This window comes from Petaurus breviceps, unplaced genomic scaffold, assembly GCF_028583685.1.
Source record: "Petaurus breviceps papuanus isolate PSGF00001 unplaced genomic scaffold, PetGlider_PUasm1.0 181, whole genome shotgun sequence".
NCBI classification, from domain to species: domain Eukaryota; kingdom Metazoa; phylum Chordata; class Mammalia; order Diprotodontia; family Petauridae; genus Petaurus; species Petaurus breviceps.
Window position 1 is genome coordinate 2170795 of NW_027185784.1, and position 14616 is coordinate 2185410.

Consider the following 14616-nt stretch of genomic DNA (forward strand, 5'->3'; position numbering starts at 1 on the left):
CTTCTAATCCCAGGCTCTATCAATTACCACCTGTGGGATGTTGGGGAAGTCACTATATGTCTCTGGACCTCAGTTTACTCATTTCTAAAATGAGAAGTTTGAAGCAGATCACCTATAAGGTACCTTCCTACACTATGCCCGTGGTCCTATGACCTTGATTAGTTCATGCACAACCTTACTTTGCCTCTTCCCTAGTGGATTCATCTTTAAATATCATGCATCAACTATTTGTGTCTCATAACTCGATTAGACAGGAAGTACCATATCTTTCAAAAGTGAACTGACTATGGTTTTGTCATCATAGGAAGCCTCTAGTATAGGAATTGCCTCCACCAACTGATTATCATAACTTGTTTGTGGTTTAAGAGATAAGTTATACATTGGCCTAGATATATTAAATGAGCTGTCCAAGAGCAATTGGACAGTTCAAATTTTGTTCCACTTGACTCAAAACCTAATACTCTACTCCAGCCATTATACTATAGGCTGTCCTTATACTCAATCAACAAACATTTGTTGAACACCTATGTGTCAAGTACTGTATTAGGCACTGAAGATATGAAGATAAAAATTCAACAATCCATGCCTTCAAGGAAGTTACATTTGGTGAGACATTTATATATACATATGAGTATGTACACACACACACACACACACACACACACATATATATATACATATATAATATGTATATATATATGCAAAATACAAAGCTTTTTGGGAGAAATATATAAGCAACTAATCTATGAGCAACCTTGGACCAAGGAGGAGTTTCAAATGGGCAGTAGTGTTTGAATTGAATTAAAACAAACTAGCAGTTCTAGGAAGCAGAGGTGATGAAAGAGTGCATTTTAGGAACTGAGGACAGTCATTGCAAAGACACAGTGACAAAAGATGGAGAATCTGTGTGAAGAACCGCAAGAAGGTCAATTTGGATAAACCACAAAGTATGTGGCACAGAGCAGGTATTTAATAATGTTTATAGAATTGAATTGAATGTAAAGAGATGCAATGTCAAATAAGACCAGAAGGTGCCATATCTTAATTCCATTAAGTACTCCATATGCTGTAGGCATCTAATACATGTTAGAATGAATGAATAACAACACCTTCTTCAAATCACTAATGCTACAGTCATCCACTTCCCTAGGGCTCATTTTCATCTTCCTAGGTCATTTCTACACCTGATTTCACTTTTCCTTTCTTCCCCATCACTACTGCCCCCAGAAATTTTCACATGCCCACCGACCTTTCATCCAAACTCCTCATTACCATAGCTCCTTGTTCTCCTTGACTCTGCAGTTCCAAACAGTTCAAGACCCACTTTGAATTAGTCTGAATGAGACAATGGTGGAAAGAACACTAGATCTATGGTCAAAGTGGCCCTAACCCAATCACTTCACCTCTCTGAACCCCACTTTTAAAATCTTTCTCACAGGTTTGTTGTGAGGAAAATGTCTTAATTCTAAGATCTCTGTGATATCTGATTACAGCTCCCTTACCTGTCATTTCTGTTTCTTTATGCTCATCAGGTCTATGAGCCCCAACACTGGAAGTCTCCCACTCCTTGCAACTCTCCATTGGCTTCTTTAACACTGAATGATGATGATGATAACTATATAGCACTCTAAGATTTCCAAAGCACTTCACATTTATTATTTTATGTGATCCTCATAACAATCCTGTGAGGTAGGTAATCTTATTCCCATTTTAAAGATGGTAAAACCAAGGCTGAGAGAGGTTAAGTAACTTGTCCAGGGTCACACAGCATGGAAGGAAGGAAACAAGCATTTATTAAATGTCTACTATGTACCAAATGCCATGCTAAAAGCTTTATGAATATTATCATATTTGAGCCTTACAACAACCCTAGAGAATAGCTACTATTATTATCCCCATTTTATAGTTGAGGAAACTAAGGCAGAGGTTAAGTGATTTGCCCAGGGTCATATGAGTAGTAAATACTGAGACTAGATTTAGCTCTTTCTGACCGTAGGTACAGCATTCTACCTATAGTTCCACCTGGGAGGTATCTGAGGTAGGATTTGAATATGGCTCCTCTTAACTCCAAGTCTAGAACACTTACCCAACACTCACCACCTAGCTTCCTACAATTTCCAAGTAAGTGATTTCAAAATTTCTTTCCAGCTCCAACATATCAGCTATTTGAGGAGACCTGTGATAAATCTAGGAAGAGTGAAAATTCCCTCTATAGACCAATGAATCACTAAGAAAAACCACCACCTCAATTAGATTCAAAGAAAATATATATATATATATATATATATATATTTTTTTTTTTAAAGCAGTTGGGGTTAAGTAACTTGCCCAAGGTTACACAGCCTGTTATTTTGTGTGGGTGTTAAGTATCTGAGGCCGGAACCAATCCCGGGTCCTCCCTACTCCAGGGCCGGTGCTCTTACTCACTGAGCCACCTAGACACCCCCAAAATATATTTTCTTAAAGAAAGAATAACAGGACTTATCCCACTGCTCAATGAATGGTTATGAAACATATGTATATGGTGTGGTTGTACCCAGCCTAGGAAGGAGCATGTTAAGGAAGATGTAAAGTTATGTAGAATGGTCCTAGGTTTCACTCTAGGAATACTGTTGGACTTCATAAAACTTCATACTTTGCATACATCAGTTTGGACTATAGATCAGTTCCCATTCAATAGTCATAGTAAATCTGCTTCCAGGCTGAGTCAGTTCTTGAGATCCAGGGAATATGAGACAGGGGTTGGGGGAGGGTAGAAGAAAGTATTTGTGTTGGGTAGTTCCTGATTCTTTGGGTGTCTTCTGAGCTACCCTGGTAAAAAGTAGACGTCAATGGAAAAACAACTAAACTTGCAGATGGGAGGACTCAGATGCATATTTTGACTCTGACACTCCTTATATGTCCATGAGCATGATGCTTAATTTCTTTGAGTCTCATCTTTAAAATGGAGATGAAAATGCTGGTCCTAACCACTTCCCAGGTTTTGTAAACCTTAAAGGGTTATGTAAATTTGAATTATTATTCAAATTACTATTAGCATCTAGTCAGGGCAGCCTGTGGATTTATAGATTTGGAGATTCAGAAATAAAAGGAGCTTTTTAGGTCATATTGCCCAACATCTTTCAGGTGCAGAACCTGAGACTCCAGGAGTTTACATGACCTGCCCTAGTTCACACAGGTAGTAAGAAAGGTATGACCTTTGTGGAAATTTTGCTAAGATGTAAAAATTGTCTAGTGGTTGCTACATTCACTTTCACTTCTCATCCGACTTTCAGGGGAAAGTGTCAGGAAAGTGGACTCCTGATTATCAGACTAAAAGCAAAATAATAATTGTATGTTCCTTTATTTATGTGGATTTAAGGATGTTATAAAAGGCAAGGAATTAGTAAGAGCAAAAATTTGGCACTCACAGAACTCAGGGATATAACTTCAATATTATACCAATAAATAAATGTTTTTTTTGTAAGGCATCTTTACCCCGGTATTTTCAGTCTAGATTTTGCTTTCAGAGTATTAAAAGGTAGATTACTGACCATATTGCTCCCTGTTAAGTGTAACCACGAATCCCTGAAGTTGAAAGTTTCCAGCATGTTAATTGGAATCTGTTCTAGTCTTCCCCTCAAACTTTGTTTTCAATTAACTGAAAGTTATTTGTTTTTCTGGTGCCTTGGTAGCAAAAGTAGTGCTGAGAAAAAGACTCTAAAATTGATACAAAAGCAAGTAGTCGTGGCTGTCACTTAGATTCCAAGACAAATGAGAAATATTTTTTCTATTGAGTGGAAATAGACAGTCTGACAGAAATACAGTTCTTCCTTATGATCCAGGGCTGACATCCTGCTTTTGCCGCCCCTGAAACAGCCTGGGCAGTCTTAGCACATTTAACTCCGCCCCTCCTTGAGAAATCCAGCCTTTATTTATACAATGTCTGTGGTCCAGCTGAGCTCAGAGGGTGCCTGCGTGTGTTGTATGTTTGTATGTGTTTGCTTGTGTGTGTGTGGACGCCTGCATGTGGTGGGGGAGATGTTCTGGAGTCATAAGATCGTCTGGTTCCGAGTGGTTTTAATCTGCCAACCATTAGGGGATCATGGAGAACTTTTTTTCGGGTAACAAGAGAACTAAGTAAGTACATAGCATAGAACTTTGAACTTAAATCTGAATGAAGCGAAGGGAAGCAGTTTTAGCAGTCCATTCAATCTCAATGTTCATATTTTCCCCTTAAATCCATAAATGCTTAGAGGAAAATGTCAGTTTTAAACTGAATGGGGACTGTTGGAAGGAACATAAAAGTAGAATGCTTTAAAGTGGAGGGGGGAGAAAACTGAGAAACTGCTAAGGAAACCTGGCTAGCATCCAGCTGTGTTACAAGCTCTTTTGGTTTTCACTGATTGCTTTCTTAGATGCTATGATCTGATTTGAGCTTTTCTTTTTCTTTTTCTTTTTGTGTCAAGCTGAGGCCAAGACTTCCGCTCCTTGACTGACTGACTTAAAGGATGTTATAAAAACAAGACAGTGCAGGAAGCAAATGATTGGCACCCTATGGAGCTTAGATTTATTAATTATGGCTATTATTATTAGTCTGGGTTTTTAAACCCAGGTTGGATATATGACTGTCATTCATGGAAGCATTTTTGTCAATTGTTCACTGACTTTGGGGGACCCCATGGTTCTTTGGCGAGCTTCCTTGGAAAGTTCAGGAGAAGGCATGGAGCAAACTTGACTTCGCTGTGGGAAAAAAAAAAAAGAGGACACGTTTCTGCCTTTTACGCTGCCAACAACAACAACAACAAATAGCTGCTATGTATTTTCCAGCAATGTGGACAGGGGCCAAGTGAAGGTAAACTGGTCATGGTTTGTCGCCAGATTTTCCTTTGTCGTCGGCGTTTCTGCCCACGACCCTTCTTTTTGGGCTTAGTGGTAGCAATCTGCCTCTTCTACCAGACTCTTACACTCAAAGGGACTAGGAAACTTTTATCAGCTGTTACTGGGGCTTCCCCATACAAAGTGGCTGAAAGTTATCAAAGCCAATCCAAGGAAACTGCCACAGGGGACACACATTGCTTCCTGTCATCGAATGATGCAGAAGCAACCCAAAAGGTAAGCAAATCTAATGAATTTAAGTGAGACCACTTTTCACAAGGGCAGCACTCTGTCTTTCTCTCCGTTATTCCTGTATAACTAAATTTAACCTTCATGCGGTCTGAAAGAGATCCAGAGTATAAACAGAGCTGAGAATAACTTCACAACAATGTGAAGTTCAAAAACTCATGTCAACATTAACTGGAGCCTTTAGCATGCTTGTTGCCTGCCAGAAAATCCTAAACAAATTTGCTTAAACTATTCCATAACTATTCACTCCCCCCTCTTCTCTTTCTGTCTTCTCATCTCTCTTAGTTCTCCTCTCTGTCTGTCTCTCTCTCTCTGCCTCTCTCCCTCCTCTCTCAGAATTTCACTTCATTATAGCTAACTGAAGGATACTTTTTCATAGGTTTTATGCTTTTTAAGTTTTTAAAAATACTCTTTCAGAGCAAGCATGTAAATCAAAGACACATAGAACTTCATAAAACTAATGTCCCTTTACACCAGACAACAGGCATTAAAGTCAATAACTATGGAAACAAAATAATAACTATATATTCCTTTACTATATGAGTGTGTATGAAGATTTTCTATGACTTCTTTAAAAATCTTATTGAATGCATTTTCTACAAGTGAAATACAATTTGTTTCTAAAAAGATTTTCTGTCTCATTGACCATCTTCAGGAAGTGCTTCACATGTGAATCACAATATTCAATAATTTAAAAATTTAGAAAAGTATAGATTATGTTTACAGCCTTTCTGGGAACTTTGACAAATCTTGTGAAAGACATTCACACTAACACACACATTGCACCACAGCTTCAATATTACACTGTCCTCTAGCTTCCATACTATAGACAGAGCAATGTGAGAGTGAAATCCTTCTGATATTACCAGCAATAAACTCCTGTGACAGTGAACCTGCCTTATACTGAACAGCATACTACCATAGATAGATTTGTAACAAAACTCTATTGCAGTTATTTTTATTTGGAAATCTGTTGCTAATACATTTTAACTATAGTAGAAGTAAGTAGCACCTAAAATATTGATGAACAGAATAAAATTTTATTGAATGATTGTTGAAATAGGTGTCTGATTATAAATACTTAGTAAATCAATTCACTAAGTATTTTAAATATCATGGAAGATATTTCTTTGTACAATAAACTCCAGTGTCTCTCTATAACCTCTAATAAAAAAAAATATGAACTGTTGTGCTTGGCCTTTAAGTCCCCTCATGATCTGGCTCCATTTGACTTTTTGAAGCTTATTCTATGTAATTGCCCGTCACATATCCTGCAATACAGCCTATCTGGCTGTTAAGCTGTTTCTTAGACAAAACATTCTACCTCCTGACTCTATGCCTTTGTAAAGTCAGTTTCCCATGACTGGAATGCATTTTTGCCTCATCCTTCATTTCTGCCTCTTAGAAACTTGAAGTTTTCTTCAAAGTCCAGTTGAAGCACCAGCTCTTACATGAAGTCTTTTCTGATGTTCCTAGATATTAGCAACCTTCTCCTAAAATTACCTTCATTTTATTTTATACATATTCTATATATACTTGTGTATGTGTATGTTGTCCATTCATCCCTCCATACCCTTTCCCTGCACTAGTGGGAACTGTTTCACTTTTGTTTTTTTATCTCTTGGGCCTATATAGTGCCTGGAACATTTAATATATGTATGTTGATTAATTAATTGATTTAAGATATAGTCTCAATCCTTAAGAGCTTACTGTATAATAGGGATAGATAAGATGCACAGATATAGATGATAGATATAACAGATAATACAGTATAAGACAAAATAGATGAGAACCTTTAAAAGAAATAGAAATTAAATCAATTGCCTAGTATGTTCAAGGACCTAGGATAGGTGCTCAAGACACAAAAATGGAAAAAATATAGTCTGTACCATTGGAGAGCTTATAGGAAAAAATAAGACAAAACATATACATAAAGAAATATGTGTGTATATATATGTACATATACACACAGATGCATTATGCACACATACATACGTGTATGTGTGTGTGATTGTGATCAAGGCAGAATAACGATATAGAAAAAGCACTCTAAGAAATATAAGGAGAGATCAAAGAGGGAAAAGTGATAAAGAAGCAAGGAGAAAGGCTTCAGTAAAGTATCTACAATCATGCTTTATAGGTATGTGGCAGATAACACTGGGGATCCAGATCTACAGTCAAAAGGAATCTTAGAGGCTGCCTAGACCAAGTAGTAGAGTTTGTTTAGAATGTGTGTGTAAATGGAAGTACAATGAAATAAGACTAAAAGGCAAGTTGGAGACAGATTATGGAGGGCCTAAAATGGCAGCCTAAGGAGTTTTCACCATCTGAAGGTTTTTCAGAGAGTTGAACTTGCACCCTAGGAAAGCTATTTTGGCAGCCATGTGAGGAATAGGTTGGGAGGAGAAAGACTGAAGTCAGAGTGACCAGTTAGAATGATATTACATTTATTTGATAGCTTTGGTAAAAAGCTTTTTGGAGGCAAAACGCTTGAGATGATAGCTAATAACTGCAACAATAAAAGCTAGCATTTGTAAATACCTACTGGGTGCTGAGCACTTTACAAGTATCTTGTTTGATCCTCAAAACAAACCTGAGAGGTAGGTGCTATTATTATCTCCATATTAGAGTAAGGAAAACTGAGACAAATAGGAGTTAAATGACTTGCCCAAGGACATATAGTAAGTTTCCAAGGCTGGCTTTGTGCTCAAGTCTTCCTGATTCCAGGTCCACTGCTCTATTCCCTGCAACAACTAGTTTCCACCTAGCTAAACCCTAAAGCATGGGTAGAATTTCAATAGACAAAAATTGAGAAGATAGGGACAGCAGGTATTGCAAGTTGCATGAGTAAATTCTCTGAGCCAGGAAAGCATGGGGGAAAATAAGAATTGTTGGGAACATAGAGTTTCTGTAGGAGAATAGTGTGATTCTGGAAAGACAGACTGAGGTTATATTGCAAAGGACTACGTATTCCAGGTTAAGAAGAATGGATTTAATTTTGTGGTTAGTGAGAGGTCACTGAAGGTTTATGAACCAGGGAATGGCACGATCAGAACTATGCTTTTAAAAATTTTAATTTGGGGGCGGCTAGGTGGCACAGTGAATAGAGCAGCGGCCCTCTCAAATCCAGCCTCAGACACTTAAGACAAAAACTAGCTGTGTGATCTTGGGCAAGTCACTTAACCCCCATTGCCCTCCAAAAAGCAAAAAAAAAGTTTTATTTGGCTGTAGTGTGGCGGATGGATTGGCTCCTCTTTTTCGGTAAAGGTTATCACTAACCTTCACAATTTAGAAATCATACTTGACTCCTCACTCACCATCATCCCACATATCCAGTTAGTCACCAAATCTTGATTCTGCATCAACATATATCTAGCAAAGCTTGATCACCTTTTGCTACTCCTACATGCACCAATTAAGCAAGCAATAAATATTCATTAAGTGCCTATTGCACCCCAGTTCAAGCTTTCAGCACCTTGCAGCTTCCTAATTAGTCTCCCTTCCCCAAGTTTCTCCCTTCTCCTGTTCATCCTCCACATATCTGCCAAAATAATTTTTCTTTGTGTCACTCTCCTCCTCAGTAGACTCCAGAAGCTCATTGGACAAATCAACCAGCCCTGAAAATGGATGGTGCTAGAGCATTAAGCCTACACCTGGGTCATTGATAATTCCCTGCATTCTCTAAAATGAAGTACAAACTCTTCAGCTGGCATTTAATTCCTTTCTGCCTTTCATACACTCTTTGGGCTGACCCAACTGGCCCATTTGTTGCTCCTCACGTGATACACACTGTCTCTTTTCTACATGCACATAGACTGGCAGTGCTCCAAGGCTAGAAGGCACTCTTTCCTCAATTCCATCTCTTAAAAATCCTCGTTTCCTTGAAAGATTATCTTTAATTGCCAATGAAGACATTCCAGGTGCTAGTGACCTCCCCCACCTCAACAGCACTTCCCAAATTACGCTTTATTTATTTTGTATCTTCTGGGTATACTAATATATGACATCTCTCATGAGATACTGTTTATGAAGCATTTAGCATAGTGCCTGGTACATAGTAAGCTTCAAAATCCTTATTCCCCTTTGCCCTACTATTATCTCCCTTGATAAAATGTGAGCTTCTTGAAGGCAGAAATAGTTTCACTCTTGTGTTTTTTTCCTAGTAAGTCAAGTCAACAAGTATTTATTCAATAATTACCATGTGCCAGGTACTATGTTAGGCACTGGAGATACCTCCAAAGAAGGAGAGGCAAAATCTAGTTCCTGGTCTCAAAGAATTAAAAGTACAACGAGGGAGACAATGTATCAACAGTTATGCACAAATAAGATCCATACATAGGCCAACTTGGAGATAATTGGAGGGAAGACACTGGTCTTACAGAGGACTGGGAAAGCCTTCTTGCAGAAGATGGGACTTTGGCTGAGACTTGAAGAGTAAAAGGAAGCTAGAAAGCAGAGGTGAGGACCTACTCCAGGCACAGGCAACAGCCGATGAAAATGCTGAGTCACAAGATAGCATGTGGTGTGTGAACAAGCAGGCCAGGCTTACTGATTATAGAGAACTGGAAGGCAGTAAGGTGTGAGGAAACTGGAAAGATGGGGTGGGAGGGAACAGGTTATCAATTATTATTATTATTTTTTGTTGGGCAATTGGGGGTAAGTGACTTGCCCAAGGTCACACAGCTAGTTTTTGTGTTAAGTGTCTGAGGCCGGATCTGAACCGAGGTCCTCCTGACTACAGGGCCCGTGCTCTATTCACTGCACCACCTAGCTGCCCTAGGTTATCCATTATTAAAAGTCAAACAAAGGATTTTTTATTTGATCCTAAAAAACTAATAAGGAGCCACTGAAGTTGATTGAAAAGGAGGAATGCCATCATCAGTATCATTATCCTAAGTATTTATATAGCACTTTAAGGTTTGCAAAGCATTTTACAAATATGATCCCATTTTATCCTCACAACTCTGGGAAGCAGGTTCTATTATTAGCCTCATTTTACAAATCACAATGCCTATCACAGAGTATATCCTTAATAAATGCTACTTGATTCATTAAAAGTAAAAAGACTTGTGAGTTTTCAAAGTCTGATTGACTTTTGCAGCAGTCTTGTGAGACAGGGAAGGTATTGTTTATATTAATTTTACAGAGGAGAAAACTGAAGCTCAGACAGTTGTGATTTATCCAGTGTTACATGGCGTAAGAGACAACTAGATGGTGCAGTAGATAGAGGGCCTATAGTCAGGAAGACTCTTCTTGAGTTCAAATCAGACTCAGACACTTACTATCTGTATGAACCTGGGCAATTCACTTAACCTTGCTTGCCTCAGTTTCCTCATCTGTAAAATGAGCTGGAGAAGGAAATGGCAAACCACTCTGTATCCTTGCCAGGTAAACCCCAAATAGGGTCATGAAGAGTCAGACACAATTGAAACTACTGAACAAGTTGGAACACAGATCTTTCCCAACACAGTGTTTTCATCCATTACCACAGAGCACTTCTCCAAAGAAAAGTAAATGTAAGGTCTATACTACTACTTTGTGAAATCACAACTGTAAGGATTTATAGTTATTTGAAACAATATGGAGTTAAAGCCTTTCTTGACTTTGACTACAATTTTCTTTAATTTTGATTCCTTTTTAATGCTTATTCTGTTATCAGTCAGAAGGTCCAAAACATCTTAACTTTGAGACATATGTGACAATAACAGACACGTGAATATAACTTGTAGTCAAATGCAAGCACGTTAAAATACCGTCATATAATTATAGTGGGGTTCTTTGCTTAAGTTCAGCTCCATGATTTCACTGGTATATGGAGTTCCCAGGGAAAAGGCTCCTTTTATCATTGCAGATCACAAGTGTTCTTCAATTTACAGTCTTCAAGTATTGCCTGAGAAACAAAGGGATTATGAGACCAACCCAGGGTCACATTGATGGCATATGAGAGACATGGGATTCTGAACTGAGTTCAGAGCTTTCTATCCCCTGTGCCATCGTGCTTTGAATTTCAGGGTATAAATTTTTCATACTTTTTTTTTTCAATTTGTAGAATGATAAAGAATAGTGAAATGAATATAGTCTTTGAGTCAGGAAGATTTGAGTTCAAGTCACTTAAACCTATGGGCCTCAGAGAATGACCTAGAACTTTTATATGAAATTATGTACTGGGTGGTTGGCATCTGCTTTGGTGGAAGAAGTTCCATACTGAGAGTTGCTCACACTGACTAAATAAAATCCTTCCATATTCCTGTATTTTTTTCCAATTTAGTCCCCGGCTCACCAGCATTTCATCCTTATTTGGAGGCATCTAGCCTACTGGAAGGGTAGCTAGGTGGCATAGTAAACAGAGTACTTGGCCTGAAGTCAGGAAGACTCATCTTCCTGAGTTCAAATCTAGCCTCAGGCACTAGCTGTGGGACCGTGGGCAAGTCTATTTACCTCAGTTTCTTCATTTGTAAAATGAACTGGAGAAGAAGGTGGCAAATCACTCTGATATTTTTGCTAAGTAAACCCCAAAAGAAGTCACAAAGAGTCACACATGACTGAAACAATCAAACAACAAAGCTTACTGGGAAGTTCAATTTATTATATTTTAAAGTCATTGGATCACTTCAATTTTTGTTTCAAAAATTCACTAAAATATTTTGTTTTTAAAAGTAAACTCTTAAAAGACTAACCTCTAAAAGTAGTTGGATTTTTTTTTTTCAGTTTTCAAGTTTCTGTTTTTAAAAATGCCTAGTGGTATTAAGTCAAGGAACATGATATTTTGAGGGCAAAGTTTTTATTCACTGACTTCATAGGGTTTCTTATTTTCCTACTTGACTTTATGCGACTTTTGTGTTTTTGAATGTAACTTTAGTCATATGTTAACTGTTAATGGTGTGCCTTCAACATTGGGTCTTAGAAATCATATGAAACTCATTGGCTGGCTGTCTAAAACATTCACTCCTGAATTCTCTTCCCAGAAATGCTGAACACATGTGATGGACATTATTTTAAATTGTTCACAGTCTTAAACAATTTTATTCCATAAGTAAGATATTGAAATCACAAGAACACTTCAGAAGCCTCTTTGGCAAGGAGAACTACATCACCAAACATTTACCACCTGTTTCCATGTTTAGTTTACAATTAGTGCCATGCTTTGACATAGGGAGAATTCATGCATTGACTTTTCTCCAGTATAGGAAGATGGAGAGTCAATCATGAAGAAGCTAAGAACAGATTTGCATAAATCTTCCTTGTGTCTTTCTAAGAAAAGTAAAAGAGATGAGCGTATAAAAGCACTATAATTATTTATTTGTGATACTTGATAAGAATGATTCAGGTAATGAGAAAAAATCCTTCCTGAAAAATATGACATTTATCCTTGACAACAGCCTAAGACACTTATTTATTTTATAAATGAGAGGTTAAATTGATTTTCTTTCACTGGGTTCCTAGTATGGTACCTAGCATGTAGTAGGCAATTAATAAATGCTTGTTGAGTTAATTGAATTACTGAAAGATCAAAGTAAAATTCCTCCAGACAGCACATTAAGGAATTTATTAGCATTTTCATAGACTTACAGATTTCTGACCTGATAGGAAGGCCAGAGGCCATATGGTCCAACCCTTTTCTGAAAAACAATTCCCTCTAAAATGTACCAAGCAATTGGAGTTCTTTCTCCCTTGGGTGTATATGTTGTAATTCATGCCTTTATTATTTTAAAATTGTATTTCTGTACCTAAAAGTATACAGCTTTTAACTGTATTTAAATTTCACAAAAGAAAAGACCTATTTTAGACTCAGTTATATAGGTTCATGAAAAGAGAGGGCATCATTGAAGGAAGTAATAGTTTCAAAGTATGGCTTTAGAAATCACTCCAAATACTTTGATTGCTTTTAATTATAGTTCTTACTATTCATGAATGAGTATCTTGCAGTAGTTTAGGGATAGTCGTTTTTAAGAATACTTTGTCAGTCCAATCAGGAAGGGGTGTGCACCACAAAATAAAGATGTGAGCACTTCACCAATTATACCTTTAAGACCGAGATCTGGCTCATTGTTTAGCACTATTTTCAGGAAAGATTGAGATCATCATGAGTCCATTGCCAACTTTCCATATTGAGAAAGAACTCTCTCCCTGTTTTTGGCAAAATATAAACTGCTCTCTCCTCTTTGCCCCTCCAAAGTGTTCTGCTAAGCAGATTTTTTCAAGTTAACTCCACATTTTCTTCCTAGCTTTCCTTTCTGAAAGCTTAAAGATTTTTTATTATTTTGCAGCAGATCTGAAAGCAGTATCTGCTTAAGATTTCAAAAGAAGTTCTGTTATGGAAAAATAGCATTTAATAAGTATTTAGTCCATAAAAAAGCACAGAATACAGAGACAACATGGTAGATTTGATATAGAATTGGCTTCAGAATAAGGAAGATCTGGAATGGAATCTCATAAAGAAATTAAAAAAAATAAGAACTGCCATTTACATAACACTTGGAAGCTTGTGAAGTACTTGCTTTACATCCATCATCTCACTTGATAATGATAAAGTACCCCATACAGAAAACACTTGATGTTCTCAGCAAGTAGAGAGATACGGCAGCCAATGGCAATACAGATTTAGATTACAAACTAATTTTCAAGTTGTTATGGGTGAAGAAGTTCAATCTCACAGAATAATGAAAGACAACTGAAGGGGAAATGAGTCTACAATCAGTTTGGTGTGATTCCCAAATAACCTCAATCATCCCAAGAGAATTTAGAGATGAAAATGAAAGGAAGACAACAAACAGGTGGAAATGGAATCGTTCTATCAGAACTTCCATTGCAAAATATTGCCTTCATCTATGAGAGTGCCTTCATCTATGAGAGTACCTGCATTTGGGATCTACTACCTCATTCCTTTGAAGTGTTACATGAGGAAGAAGAAATGTTACTGGAGAAGAAAAAGATAGGAAGGGCAATTAAAGCAGTCCAAGTAAACACAGAAGAAAGCTTTGTTGGAGATGAAGAAAAAAAATTGTAAACAGGCTTCAGTTTTCAAGACATTAAAAAAATGGGAGATTCTGAAGGATTGGCAAATTATAGATGGTAGTATTATTGTTACTAAAAACATCAAGAAGATATCAATAATAATACTAACAACTATTGACATTTAAGCAGTACTAGTCTATACTTTTACAAAATCTTTATGAGAATGATCTATTCACATTTCATATGGAGAGTCTCAAGTATGATATGTATGTATTGGATACACACACATATAGAGAGATATCCATATATTACATATATGTACATATATTGAGGGTATTCTTTAATGAAAATGCAGGAAGGGGCCAGCTAGGTGTCTCAGTGAATAGAACATTGGCCCTGGAGTCAGGAGGACCTGAGTTCAAATCCAGCCTCAGACACTTAACACACACAAAACTAGCCATGTGACCTTGGGCAAATCACTTAACCCCTCCAAAAAGTGAAAGAAAGAAAGGAAAAGAAAGAGAGAGAGAGAGAGAGAGAGAGAGAGAGAGAGAG

General features: G+C 37.4%; 1 protein-coding gene across 3 annotated transcripts in view; it reads left to right on the plus strand.

The window, feature by feature from the left end:
• Positions 1-3865: 3865 nt before the first annotated feature.
• Positions 3866-14616, plus strand: part of CPED1 (cadherin like and PC-esterase domain containing 1) — a 433414-nt gene continuing 422663 nt past the window's right edge. For 2 of the 3 annotated variants that reach the window (XM_069087089.1, XM_069087090.1), the window contains exons 1-2: positions 3866-4119; positions 4449-5094. In XM_069087089.1, the coding sequence (XP_068943190.1) occupies positions 4846-5094 (249 nt within the window). In that variant the 5' untranslated portion in view covers positions 3866-4119; positions 4449-4845. Of the gene's footprint in view, positions 4120-4448; positions 5095-14616 lie in introns of those variants that run through there. The other variant, XM_069087091.1, reaches the window with a different exon arrangement.